At 36.2% G+C, this 14,889-nt stretch overlaps 1 protein-coding gene across 1 annotated transcript in view; it reads left to right on the plus strand.

Moving 5' to 3' along the window:
• The first annotated feature begins 3,343 nt into the window (after positions 1 to 3,343).
• Positions 3,344 to 14,889, plus strand: part of LOC123865232 (glucose dehydrogenase [FAD, quinone]-like) — a 53,373-nt gene continuing 41,827 nt past the window's right edge. Inside the window, exon 1 of the mRNA XM_045906160.1 lies at positions 3,344 to 3,590. Within this exon, the coding sequence (XP_045762116.1) occupies positions 3,407 to 3,590 (184 nt within the window). The 5' untranslated portion in view covers positions 3,344 to 3,406. The remainder of the gene's footprint in view (positions 3,591 to 14,889) is intronic.

The following is a 14,889-nucleotide window of genomic DNA, read 5'->3' on the forward strand; positions in this document are numbered from 1 at the left end:
ACAATTTTAGGTCCCAGAAAACAAAGATAATTAGATTCAAGCAATATAAGCTTATGATAAGCTACATAATAGGTATATTGATAGGTTTACTATACTAAAATTATAAATGCGAAAGTGTGTCTGTCTGTCTGTCCTGTCTATGTCTGCCCGTCCGTCTGTCTGTCTGATAGCTTTTCACAGCTCATCCGTTCAACTGATTTTGACGAAAAGGACGAATAGAGATAGTTTGCATCCCGGGGAAGGAGATAGGCTACTTTTTATCCAGAAAAATACACGAATTCCCACGAAATTTTAAAAGAAGCCGCGGGCATCATAATATTTATATTCTGAGAGCTTCCGTGGCGTGGCAAGAGTACGTAAATAGTAAAAGTTACATGAAAACATTGCATAGTATAATGGTTGCCCTCTCCTCCGATTCCGGAGCGGGTCGCTAGTGCTCTGTAATAATTTGTACTGAAATAAGTACCTACAAGTGAAAATTAAAAATTTATAACACCCCTGACAAATGAAGGTTACAATAAATAGAAAAGAGCTGATAACTTTCAAACGGCTGAACCGATTTTCTTGGATTATAGCTACGAACACTGTCAATCAAGCCACCTTTCAACCAAACAAACAAAATTAAAATTGGTTCATTAGTTTAGGAGCTACGATGCCACAGACATACACAGATACACACGTCAAACTTATAACACCCCTCTTTTTGGGTCGGGGGTTAAAAATGTAACCCTAAATTCATGGAACTGTAATATAGATGAGAGAGGTCGCCAAGCTCGTTAATTGCATCGAAAACTAACCGCGCTCCATTTCCTTCAATCACTCGACCATTTAAAGGGTTAGTACTGGGATAGAAATGTGTGTCCGGGATAACCGCTTTGTCACGTATTCAAATAGGTACTTATTTATATGACCACCTAACACAGAGTTGAAATAGATTATTTATACTGAAATAGCTCTGTCCTAAGACATCGTCCGTAAGATTTCATTACCATCGTCACATTAATACCTATTATAAAGGCGAAAGTTGTGTGTATGTGTGTGTGTATGTATGTTTGTTACTCCTTCACGCAAAAACTACAAGACGGATTTGGCTGAAATTTGGAATGGAGATAGATAATATCCTGGATTAGCACATAGGCTATATACTTTTTATTCCAAAAAATCAAAGAGTTCCCACGAGATTTCGAAGAACCTAAATCCACGCGGGCGTAGTCGCGGGCATCGACTAATCAACAATCATCATCAATCGCCGGGCCACTACCTGAGCACAGGTCCCTTCTAAAAATGAGAAGGGTTTAGTCCACCACGCTGGCAAAGTGCGGAAGTGTACACACTTTTGAGAAGATTATGTGTATAACCCTTAGAAATATAAGTTTCCTCACTTAGTTTTCGTTTACTGTTTATTCACATAGATTTACGTTTTATAAAAATCCCGCTAGCTGGACGTCAAACGACATACACAATCCACAAATATTTGTGAAACGGGTGAGCTTTTTCAAAGAGCTCAAAGAGCGCAAAGACAAATTTTGAACACATACATTGATAATACTTAAATAACTATAGTACATAAGCTAGGTGACCCGTCACTGCTTCTGAAAATCCCTTACGTCACTTGCGTTCTACTCGGGTTGTTTTAGGGTTCCGTACCTCAAAAAAAACGGAACCCTTATAGGATCACTTTGTTGTCTGTCTGTCTGTCTATCAGTCTGTCTGTCTGTCTGTCCGTCGTGTCTGTCAAGAAACCTATAGGGAACTTCCCGTTGATCTAGAATCATGTTGGTAGGTAGGTAGGTCTTATAGCAAAAGTACAGGAATAAATCCGAAAAACATGAATTTGTGGTTACATCATTTAAAAAAATTAAAATGTGTTTCAATTTTCAAAATAAGATAACTATACCAAGTGGGGTATATGAAAGGGCTTTACCTGTACATCCTAAAACAGATTTTTATTTATTTTTACGTATAACAAACAGTTTTTGATTTATCGTGCAAAATGTTGGAAAAAATACCCGAGTACGGAACCCACAGTGCGCGAGTCTGACTCGCACTTGGCCGGTTTTTTATTGTTCCTGAACATCTAAGTAGCGTACAAATTTTAATCCATATTAAAATACGGCTAATGTACACTTTCACGTCAGATTAAATGGATTATTCCGTTCGATGTTAACGAAACGTGAAATTAGCTGTCGAGTATAGTGACGCTGTTTATTTACACGCCAAATTCATTTTAGCAGCCTGTAACATAGTCAATACAGAGTAAGGATAACATGATACAGAGGTTCGGTGAAGCAATCGTGCGATGATTGCTAAAGAAAGGAGTAAGGAAGTCCGCACTGACCTACATAGTTAGGATCCTTTGTTGAAGGAGCGTCGTTGTCGTCATTTACCACGAGTTCAAAGGCATCTGACTACTGTCCCTCTCTGTACCTACTGTCTAATTATTCACACTAATATTATAAAGGCGAAAGTTTGTATGTGTGTGTGTGTGTGTGTGTGTGTGTGTGTGTGTGTGTGTGTGTGTATGTTTGTTACTCCTTCACGCAAAAACTACTGGACGGATTGGGCTGAAATTTAGAATGGAGATAGATTATACTCTGGATTAGCACATAGGCTACTTTTTATCCCGGAAAATCAAAGAGTTCCCACGGGATTTTTAAAAAACTACATCCACGCGAACGAAGTCGCGGGCATCAGCTAGTATTTAATAACTGCACGTTTTACCAAAGAATTAATCCTATAGAAAACTATATGATGCCCGCGACTTTCACCTACGTAGATTTAGATTTTTTAAATGCCAAGGGAACTATTTGTACTTCCAGGATAAAGAGTTTTTCTATGTCAATTTTCGGGACGCAAGCTGAATGTATCAAATTTCATATAAATCGGTTAAACGGATGGACCTTTACGAATCCCGTGGGAACTCTTTAATTTTCTGGAATAAAATGAATCATCATCCCTGACTTTGTACTTTTCACTGTTAGACCGTAAAAAGCTAGCAGAGAGACAGACAGACACACTTTCGCATTTATAATATTAGTAAAATATGGATGTAGTATTGGATACATTGTACACAGTAGGTACTCATCGATGTATATTATAATACCGCTTACACGTTGTAGTACTTACTGCAAAAAACCGTAAGCTAAATACGTTTATCAAATATTAAAATATGTATTTGTCGAGCGAGTCGAATGAACTTTAAACGTGTTGGGTTTGAAGTAGCGTCGTGCGTCGTGACTCGTGACTCGTGAACTGTAATAGCGCATGGTAGATAGGGGGATTATAATACCATCTCTTTCCCACGGCACGATGCTGCACGTTTTTTATCGAATAGCAACCGAAGTAGCGTAGCGTCTAGTTGTGAACCATTTTTTGAACGAAGTGCACGTAATTTTATCATTACAAAATGGCCGACGAACCCATTGACAATGATTTATTGATCTCACTAGTGGAGTTGAGGCCCGTTTTGTGGGACAGAACTGACGAGCTATACAAAAACCGCGATGCGACTCGGGCGGCTTGGAAAGAGATATTGAAGAAATTGTATCCCAACTTCAAAACAAAAGATGAAAATAAGAGACAAATGTATGGTATGTATGTTCTATTCAATCAGATATATGTTATCTTCTGTTCAATAACTGTTCTACATCTTTGTTTGCGCGTAATAAATGAAGTTGTCTTTTAGTAGGTAGGTACCTACCTACATACTAAATAATTCATTCCTTTTTTTCATAGACATTTTAAAAAACCGGCCAAGTGCGAGTCAGACTCGCGCACTGAGGGTTCCGTACTCGGGTATTTTTCCAACATGTTGCATGATAAAGATGCCCACGCACTCGAACTGCACTGCAGCGGAACTGCGCGTACGTCACTGCCGCGCGGCGCGGCTGGAGAGAATATCGTGCGGGGCGCTGACGCGACACGCATTTCCGCTGCAGTGCAGTTCAAGTGCGTGGGCACTTTTAATCAAAACTATTATACATAAAAATAAATAAAAATCTGTTTTAGAATGTACAGGTAAAGCCCTTTCATATTATGATACTCCACTTGGTATAGTTATCTTACTTTGAAAATTGAAACATATTTTAATTTTTTTTAATGATGTAACCACAAATTCGCGGTTTTCAGATTTATTCCTGTACTTGTGCTATAAGACCTACCTACCTGCTTTTCATAATTCTAGGTCAACGGGAAGAACCCTATAGGTTTTCTTGACAGACACGACGGACGGACGGACGGACGGACGGACAGACAGACAATAAAGCTATCCTATAAAGGTTCCGTTTTTCCTTTTGAGGTACGGAACCCTAAAAAATCAGCCAAGTGCGAGTCAGACTCGCGCACCGAGGGTTTCGTACTCGGGTATTTTTTTTCGACGTTTTGCACGATAAATCAAAAACTTTTTGCATAAAAATAAATTTATATCTGTTTTAAAATAAAAGTAAAAGTAAAGCCCTTTCATATTATGATACTCCACTTAGTATAGGCATCTTACTTTGAAAATTGAAAATACAAATTTTTGTTCATGAACACATTTTAATTTTTTTTTGTGATTTAACCATAAATTCACAGTTTTCGAATTTTTCCCTCTACTTATGCTATAAGACTTATCTACCTGCCAAGTTTCATGACTCCAGGTTAACAGGAAGTAGGTACCCATAAGTTTTAAAGTTCTCTTTTAGAGTTCCATATATACGAGAATTTATGAACATGATAATTATTATTTTAGGTGTATGAAACATTTTTGTTTGAAACTCATTTCGTTTACGAGCTTGAGACCCGTGACATGCGGAGAGACAAACGGACGGACAGACAGACAGACAGACAGCAGAGTGAAATTAACATTATTTATTATCATTGTTATTTATTTAATTGTTTACAAAAAATGTTTACAAGTTTTATTACAAATATGGTGTAAACATAAACTCGGTTAAGTTTATGAATAAGTAAACGAGTTGAGTAAATAGGCTTCGTTTTTACCTTTTGGGTACGGAACCCTAAAAAGGCAGCCAATGTACCTTCTACCTACTTATAGTTTGTTTGTACCTACGTTGTATTACTTAATAATAAAATTACTATGAGTAACATAACTTTTAATATTGATTTAAAAAAAAAAATTGTATACCGATTTACACAGACGTTTATTTCTTGTATTATTGAATACCTAGCCTACAGCGCTGACTTCAAACTCCACGCATGCGGCAATTGCCCATTATTTCGACTTTTTACTTACCTTTTATTTAGGTAGGTACTTACTATTAAAATGTGCAATGTACGTTAACTACGTATATTTGGACTAATTTTATTGCTATTTTTTATGGATATTGAGTGTCCTACACTCATAAAAATTCCAAGTATTGAATTCAGACTAGGCAGATTTATGTTTTGTATAAATCTGTATTCAGAATCAACAACTTCAAGTATGTATAGAAAACAATAATTATAATCATAATATGTGGATCCCCTGTCAGCAGGTTTTAAATTTGTTATTCATATTTCCTATCAATTGCACCTAAACAATGAGGGAAATTATTTGCCATTCAAAATAGTTCTACTAGGTTCATGCATTTATATTCTGAAGAAGGCGTCTAAACATATTTATTTTTCAAGTAAAATATATCCCACGTACAGTAATTTTCCCAGATACGGTTGGTTATTTAATTTTACAGCAATAGTGGAAATCTTTCATCAACCATCCTTATTCTAAATAATATACAAAGTATTTCCGAAATAAAACTTAATGATTGATCAAAGCCTAAAAACATACAACTATCTACCTCACCCAACACAATATCTTAGTATTATAATCTGAATGTTTAACTAATCGTGCTTATTTCTTTTACAGCTAAACTGCTTGTGCAGAGGTGGACTCATATACGAGACAATTATCATCGATCATGCAAAAAGATCCAAGATCAAAAGAGGTCAGGAATTCGCGCTAAAATACCGAAACCTTACGTTTATAGCAAGCAGTTAAGCTTCCTGCAGAAAATAATACAACCAACACAGACAGCAAGCAATGTAACCAACGAAAACAGCAGCACAGAATTCGAAGCCCATAATTCTGATACAAGCGACGGATCAGAAATAAATCCAATAGAGGTGACAAAGAATCCATCACCTAAATGCAATAAAATACCTAAAAGACCCGTGAAGAGCGATATAAATCCTGCAAATGCAAAGATGATTGAACTTGTGGATTCATATCCAAATAATGAACCTATAGGAACTAATCGGCATCTTTCATTTTTTAATGGAATATTGCCGACATTAGATAACTTTGACGATAATGAAGTTCTAGAATTTCAAATCGGAGTACTACATTTGTTGAAAAATATCAAAAGCAGTCGCCATAATGACGAGGTGCAATCTTTTCATGGATACTTTACTCAAGAATACCAAGTCAACAATAACTCAGCTGCTCTAAATTCTAGCAGTACAAAGATGACTACAATACCAGCTTCATTAAAAATTTCTAAATCGGATGAATCATCAGATTAGTACTGCGTTGTTTATAGTGACTTTCAATGACATATTATGTATAATTTTACCTTTATTTTAATTACCTACTTTAATACAATTTAAGTACTAATACATAAACCTAGAATTGTATAATTAGACAGCGTATTAATTTTTCAAACTCACTTAGATAAGATAAGATAAGATACCTTATACATATTATAACATATACCTACCTAGCAAATTTTAACGATATTATTATTTCTACTTGTCATATTCGCTTTGGTTTTGGTCAACTTGAACTGAACCACAGTTCACGACTGAACTTTTAGCCACAATTATCTTTATAGTTCAATAAATAAAAGGATTTGTAACAAAAATTAATTACTTACAATTTATTTAACTAAAGGTGATTGGAGTGCATTAATATTATGTATTATTCATAAGCCCAAACTCGAAATATTCGCGCAGTGGGGCCACTCTAATATACCACTATAATATATGAGGCACACTACGCAAAAGCGTTCAAATAACGACTCTTGTTTGGACACAATAAAGTGCAATTCAGCTCACACAGCACTGTGGCCTAAAATTTAACAAACGCCTGTCTTTCTATTGTGCAAACTCCTTTCTTTTAACTATCTCTCTCTTTATATGAGGCTAGAGGATGCCCGCGGCTTCGCCCGCGTGGATTTCGGTTTTTTAAAATCCCATAGGTACTCTTTGATTTTCCGAGATAAAAAGTAGCCTATGTCCTTCCCCGGGATGTATCCCATGTCTGTATCAAATTTCATTAAAATCGGTTCAGCGGTTGGGCCGTGAAAACGTAGCAGACAGACAGACAGACAGACACACTTTCGCATTTATAATATTAGTATGGATAAGACTTACGCGAAGGCCTTCGAAGAGATGTGCTAGCTATGTTTCTCGGGTCACGTGACCAAGTGAGCCTGACCTGGTATTGTCGTGTGAATCCAGCACACAATACCCCAGTATGTACTATGTATCTAGCAAGAAATCAAATCTCACGTTACAATATAATATTGTCAGTTAGGTTTCCAAGTAACCGAACACTATTGTTATAACACAATACACAATAATTTAAGGAGTTTATACAATGTAATCGTATGACAAAATACATTTACATGTGTTAATCACAGTAAAAATTTTTTAACTGTCTAACTTCGTATTTAATCATACTCAATGGAATTTCGTAGAAACGTTCCGGGAACTAATATCTATGCCTGTGGTTTTCCAGATTTCCGTTAAAATATTCGATTTCAAAGTTACGCGGTCTTAAAAATTCACATACAAATCTTTGAGCCCCCATAATTTTAAAACTACATATTTAAAAAAAATTAAAACACCACAGGCACAGATATTTCTAGAATATGTACAGTTTCTAGAATATGTCTGCAAAATTTCATGGACTTTGGTTGCTTAATATTCAAATGAAATTGGGACTACGTTTGTTTGAAGCGAGTGACGGAGAGACCCCTCTTAAAGAACATACAAAAAGCATTGAGTGGTCTACCACGTCGAGTAGAAACTCTACTTACGAGACGCTCTATCTTCTGCACTACTATAAAATTGTAAAAACTTGGATAGTTACATGGAAAGCACGATTGAACGTCATCAAGTCATGCAACTGAGTCAAAATATCGGCCAGTAAAAATTATCAAATTAATCGTGGTACCTATGTACCCGTTATCTGCAATGTAATGTGTCGTTAAACCACAAATTTAGCTTAAACAATCATTACTTGATATTATATTGTGCCAATAGGTTGGTTACGGTTGTACCATTATTGCGCATAGGTACCTGCATAAAATTCAAAAGTACCTCGCAAACGTTACCAAATCGATGCCTACACAAAAAAGAAATTTTATACAATTATTATTTATCAAAACTAGAATAAGAAATCGACGTGGTATGATGAAAATCTTATTCAAGGCTTATAACGACTAACTGTAACAAGGTTGTATTGAAAAATAATAATCATTGAAATACAATACAAGAACCTAGATATCTAAGTTTATTCCTAGAAAATGATTTTCCTAATCGTTACTTAGCAATCATTGTTTCAACTTTAATTGATCAGCAGCAATAGAAAAATTAATAAACAATTATTACTGACACTTGTAATTATTTTAATTTCACATATTTTCAAAAATATTCTAACACAACCTTACTTGCCTATTAAGAAGCTATTATTTAAGTGGTCGAAATTGAAATGCATCTACGTAGAAGATGTTCATCAGATCTGGTCAACAGTATTTCGTGAACATTTTCACAAAATACAGTGTAAACAGCTATAAATAAATTAAAATTCTGAAGTTAAACACACGTTGGAAGCACAGCGTGACGGAAAGGTGTTTTAATACCTACTTACTAGGTAGTTTATTAAGATGCATGTAACGTGCATACTGGGGAGTAGGTTCGCGTTTATTCCTGCTATTATCGTCATATTGGTTTCAAAATCGTACAGGTTGCCAAAATGGACGAGAGTGAGCTGCGTAAATCCATACTTCCATACTAATATTATAAATGCGAAAGTGTGTCTGTCTGTCTGTCTGTCTGCTACGTTTTCACGGCCCAACCGCTGAGCCGATTTTAATTAAATTTGGTACAGACTTGGCATACATCCCGGGGAAGGACATACGCTACTTTTTATCCTGGAAAATCAAAGAGTTCCTACGGGATTTCAAAAAACCGAACTCCACGCGGGCGAAGCCGCGGGCATTCTCTAGTTTTGAATAATTTCGTATGCACATAAACGTACCTACTTAGAGAATATTCCTAGAAGGTCCATACAGAAGTTTACCTAATACAGTTTACGAAATGTACAAGTAACTGTGTGGAATGTAAATAATTTCGTATCCACGTAAATGTAGAAAATAATTCTTAAAGGTCGATTCACACCAAATGCGTACAGGTGACACGTGCGTAGTGACGCGTATAACCACCTAGCAAACCGGGTTACGCATACGTCCACGCTTTACGTAAGCGGTGTGCCATGTTTCATACAGTTCCATACATTACAACGCTATGTCTACGCTTACGTAGCCTGTGTGAACGAGCTAAGGTCTACACTCTACACAGACGTTTAGGTGCTTTACACCGTTTCTGAAATGCTTGAGTTAATAAGCTGTGTGAAACGTGAGTAATTTCGAATGTTTGAGAAAACGTAGAAAATAGATCTATACAGACGGTAACGTAATACAGTTTCTGAAATGTACGAGTAGGAAGCTTGTGAAGGGTAAATAATTTCGTTTGCACATAAATGTAGAGAATAGACCTTAAAGATCTATTCAGATGGTTACATAATAAGGTTCACGAAATGTACGAGTAAAGAAGCCGTGTGAAATATAAATAATTATGTACGCACATAAAATATAGATTAGAGCCTCAATAGCTCAACCGCCAAAGGAGTGGACTGAAAACCGAAAGGTCGACGGTTCAAACCCCACCCGTTGCACTATTGTCTTAGTTGTAGAGGAAAGGGGAATATTAGTCATTTAACATGGCTAATATTCTTTTATAAAAAAAAAATAGAACTAGGTCTATACAAATGAATGAAAATGCCATCCAACGGGAAGTACCCTATAGGTTTCTTGACAGACAGACAGACAGACAACAAAGTGATCCTATGAGGGTACCGTTTTTCCTTTTGAGGTACGAACCCCTAAAAAGTCGGTTGGCATTTGCTATGCAGTTATGTCAACTGCATCCAAACTACAATTTTGCAGGTGGCTTGCAATCCTAATATAAACCGCCTACATAGATCCTAAGTAACAGCATTAGTGTGTTGTATACATAGTTAATCTATCACCAGTGTTTCTAACGTATTCAGCACGGAACGTGATTTCAGCGAGGATTTGCGCTTCGACGCTTATTGCTTTGTGTCAGCTAAATAAACTGGCGCGACTTATACGTAGTTGTTAAGATAAATCGCTAGAAAGAAAGACGTTGGAGATATATCTTTTGAATTTACTTTAGAATCCATTTGTTTCTTCTCAATCGTTCACTCTTGAGAGTGGTTATTGCTATGAATCCTTCACTGTAGTTCATGCATTTTCCCTCAAGCGACTTCTGGTGCTGGCATTACGTGCACACACGGAGAAGTATTAAGACCTTCCACGGTCCACCTAATTAGTTGGCAAATGTCCACGTGGATATGTGCCCTCCACTGGACCTCGTACCACGAGATATTTGATGGTACCACTCTTCCTCGCAATGCACCCAAAGATCTTGAGGATTCGCCACTGAACAAGCGATGAAAGCCTCTGATTTATTTTCAGTTCATTGAGTATGGAGATGTTTGTATGATGTGCGATCCAGTTTATTCTTAAGAGGCGTCTCCAGCACCACATTTTTTTAATTCTTAACCAATTCCATTCGTTTACTCCTAACTTATGGCAGAAGTTTCTTATTTAGTTATAGTTGACGTGATATGAGCGTCGAGGCGTGCCTGTCATTTAGTAGATATAACGACTGGACAAACATCATGATTTGATGTCCAGTTTCTTCATACAAAAGTATTTAACCATAAAATATATAGTAGTTAGTACCTTCCAGGTACAGAAGGATCATTTCGCAGAGACTTTCAAATTAATAGCGACTCTTGTTACGATGCAATAAAGTGCAATTCAGTTCGTACAGCGCTTTGGCTTAAAATTTCATAAACGCCGCTCTTTCTTCACGTATTCTTGTCTCTTTCTTTCTCATAAAAGTTAAACATTACGTGAGTGCCATCGAAGGTACGCACTTGCCGTGGGTATATTTCTCAGGTCACGTGACCAAGTGACCCCTGGCTCCTGCCTGGTGCCCAGGAAACAACATGGACCTGAAGAGATCTTGTGGAAAAAAGTTGGCGAATCCGGGAAGCGAAAGTTGACGTAAGTATAAACCAATCGCGTGCATCTCCAGCCAATCGCGTGAATGCCCAAGCTGTTTTTTTTAATGTATGTTTTGTTGGCAAACCTTCGACATGGTTATCGGAGAGTTTGTAGGTATAGCTTAACACGGCATTTTTTTTTTAACTTATTCTGTTCAGATTGTCATGAAACAGGTCCAACCTGTTTGCCGGCCACTGTACATGAAATCAAAACAAATATAAATTCATGAATCAATGAAATGCTTAACTCCTAGTCATATACTAAAAAATATTTTGGATTTTCTAGTTTGGTTATTATTTTATGCAACAGTAGGAAGTATTACTACTAGAAGACATAACAGTATTTACACCTCATATTATGCTCAGTATTTTATCTTTGCACTAATGTTAAACCGTTTAGTGTATAGCGTAGAATTACCCTCGCTTATCGCCCCACATTTAGTTCTTCGGATTAGTTTAATACCGTCGGCTTTAGTTCGCTTTACAAGGGATTAGAGGAATAGCTGCAACTACTTGTTTATAGCTCAGTATTTGAATATCCGATATTTTACACTAGGTAAGGTTAGAAAGAGTTTGACAACATATGTTATAGTTTGATAACAACATATAAAGGCTTGATGTAGGTACATAGAAATAGGAACTACTTATTTTATCGTAATGTGATAATCTTACCTTCTGTCGTGTTAGGCTACGTAGGTACTAATTCATCTATACTTAATATTATAAATGCAAAAGTGTGTCTGTTTGTCTGTGTGTCTGCCAGCTTTTCATGGCCCAACAGTTAAATCTATTTTGATGAAATTTGGTACAGATTCAGCTTACATTCCGAGGACGGACATAGGCTACTTTTTATTCTGAAACATCAGAGTTCCCACGGGATTCTTAAAGGTTCATTCGTTTAACCAATTTTATGAAATTTGGTTTTGAGGTAGCTTGTTTCCCGGAAATTGACATAGGTAACTTTTTATCCCGGAGAACTAAAGAGTTCCACAGGATTCTTAAAACCTAAATCCACGCAAACAAAGTCGCGGGCGTCATCTAGTAGAAATATACTTGGGAAGCATTTCTGGGATTAGTCCAAGCCATAGGTAACTTTCATAACAGATAGTCCTCTTCCATCCATTAGTCGAATAGGTATTGTACGCGGGAAAACAAGTTTGCATTGAAACAGCGTTCATTGTGTATGAAAAATGACAATTAATCGCGAATGGAAAATGTGCTGGAATAAGGAAAAATTACCCATTCGTTCCGAACGAACGAGTGATAAAATTGTACAATGGTCTCCTATTCAGAGTTTCCGATGTTCATACTGACCCATTTTCGTATTTTCAAGGACGTAAGTAATTGCAAGCATTTTTAAGCAGCCTTTTTTGTACTTAGATACATGTTTCGTATTATTTCGAAAGAATAGGAAATTAAAATGACTGTCCCAGCGCTGAGATATATACCTACATAATAATAATTAGAGTTAATTTCTTTCGAGTGTTATATTTTTGTCGAAGCAATAATTAATGGCTTTATTAATTTGGGTAAAAACCAGTAAAAGCACATATTTTTTCCTATTTTCCTATACAAGGAACCAAAAGCTTAATTTGCTATAATCCGCCAAACCAAAGAAATCTGTATGGTGCAACATGCAGCATGCGACATGCACCGCCCGCCCTCCCACTATTTTCCTATTTTCCTTATTTTTTCAGACCAGCCAAAGAGAACCAATTTAATTCTCGAGATTGAATAAGACTAGGGCCATGCTAATGTGCTTTAGATACCACAATCTTACTATTCACAGATTGACTTCTATGGTTTCAGGATTGAATTGATTAGAATCGGTTTTAAATCATTTACCTAATCCTGACCCAACAGAAACCAACATCTGACGCTGGTAGTCGACGCGAGTGAATGAATATTCAACCCGTATTACGAAACTAGTCGGCTGTGTTGTAGAATACATATATATTTGTTGTTTCTGAATACATTGGTTGATCCGTTGTTAACGAACCCAACAATTACAAGGTAATTATATATAACACTAGATAAAAGATAGCGGCCTTCCATCCAATCCTTTAGATAGGGCTTCCATCTTAGACTGCATCATCACTTAACACCGTGAGATCACAGTCAAGAATTAACTTAAGTATCTGAATTTAAAAAAATACCTGCGATTTCGTCCGCGTGGATTAAAGTTTTCAAAAATCCCATGGTCACTCTTTGAGTTTCCGGGATAAAAAGTAGCCTATATTTATCCCCAGGATGCGAGCTATCTCTTAACCAAATAGATAATGATTTCGATTACGTCCACATGGACGTTACCTAATAATAATACCTACTAATACCTAAGTTTTTTTAATGTCGTGGAAATTTTAGCATTTAAACTATCGAGAGTGATTTCCATTATAAATATAGATGCTCTCACGTGGTTAGTCATCATTCCTAGGCCAGGACACCATAAGTTCCGCTTACCTGAACTACGGTCACGAAGCCAGCGATGAAGATCAGCAGGAACTGTCGGGAGATGATCTGCATCGGCTAAAAGGCCATGAAAAGCTAGCAGACAAACAGACAGACTTACTATATATTATATAGATAAATAGATATATTATCATCGATGTATATTATATACCTACTTCCGCATTTATAATACTAGTAAATAACCTAGGTGGAAATGCTAAAACACAACCAACTTTATTCAGATAAATTGAGCCTGTGCTAAATGCTAGCTTTAGAACATAATAATATAATATAAACTCGACACAGGTGTTCGTATCGCAATTTGTAACTCAATCAGAACAGAATTTGAAATAAAAGCGGCTCGTTTTTCCCGTATTGGTATATAATTTAGTCGTTTAGATAAACTGTACGCTCAACTTTTAGCAACGATGAATGACAATTACAGTTTAAAAATACCGGTGATTTTTCCTACTGTACCTATAATATTATTGTCTACGCAAAAATTAATCACTAAAATATAAAAATAAAATAAATATTTTTTAATTAGCTCACTGGCATCCCAACCTTGAACTAAGTCTAGAAACTTGAGATTACGCAAGTAGGTCTTCAGAAAACCTAAGAAATTCTACCCGAACAAGTGCGGCAGCAACTTAATACTACGTAACTAATACTTAACGTAAGTTTGTTAACTTATACTTAATAATTTCGATGATTTTTAAATGTATAAACTATAAAATCTATAACTATTTTTATATAATAAAAAAAAAATATTGGCGTTGTGATATAACCACACACTTTTTAGATCATAGAAATAAATAAAATGGCGCTCCAAAATCGTGTTTTCATTATGTGCGACAGTTAGGTTGAAATCTATAGAGTGCACTTTGAATTTGCTTAGACTTAGTTTCAGTTAAAACGAGACAGATTTATGCCAGCGGTATAACGCTGTCTCATTTTAAAGTCCAACTGCGCTCTATAAATCTCAGCCTGAGACATGCAAATAGAAGTGCGTGCCCGGGATCGAACTCCAGACCTTTCATATAAAAGATTGAAGTCTTTCACCGTTTCACCTATCTTCTATTTAG

Source organism: Maniola jurtina, chromosome 5 (genome assembly GCF_905333055.1).
Source record: "Maniola jurtina chromosome 5, ilManJurt1.1, whole genome shotgun sequence".
NCBI lineage: Eukaryota > Metazoa > Arthropoda > Insecta > Lepidoptera > Nymphalidae > Maniola > Maniola jurtina.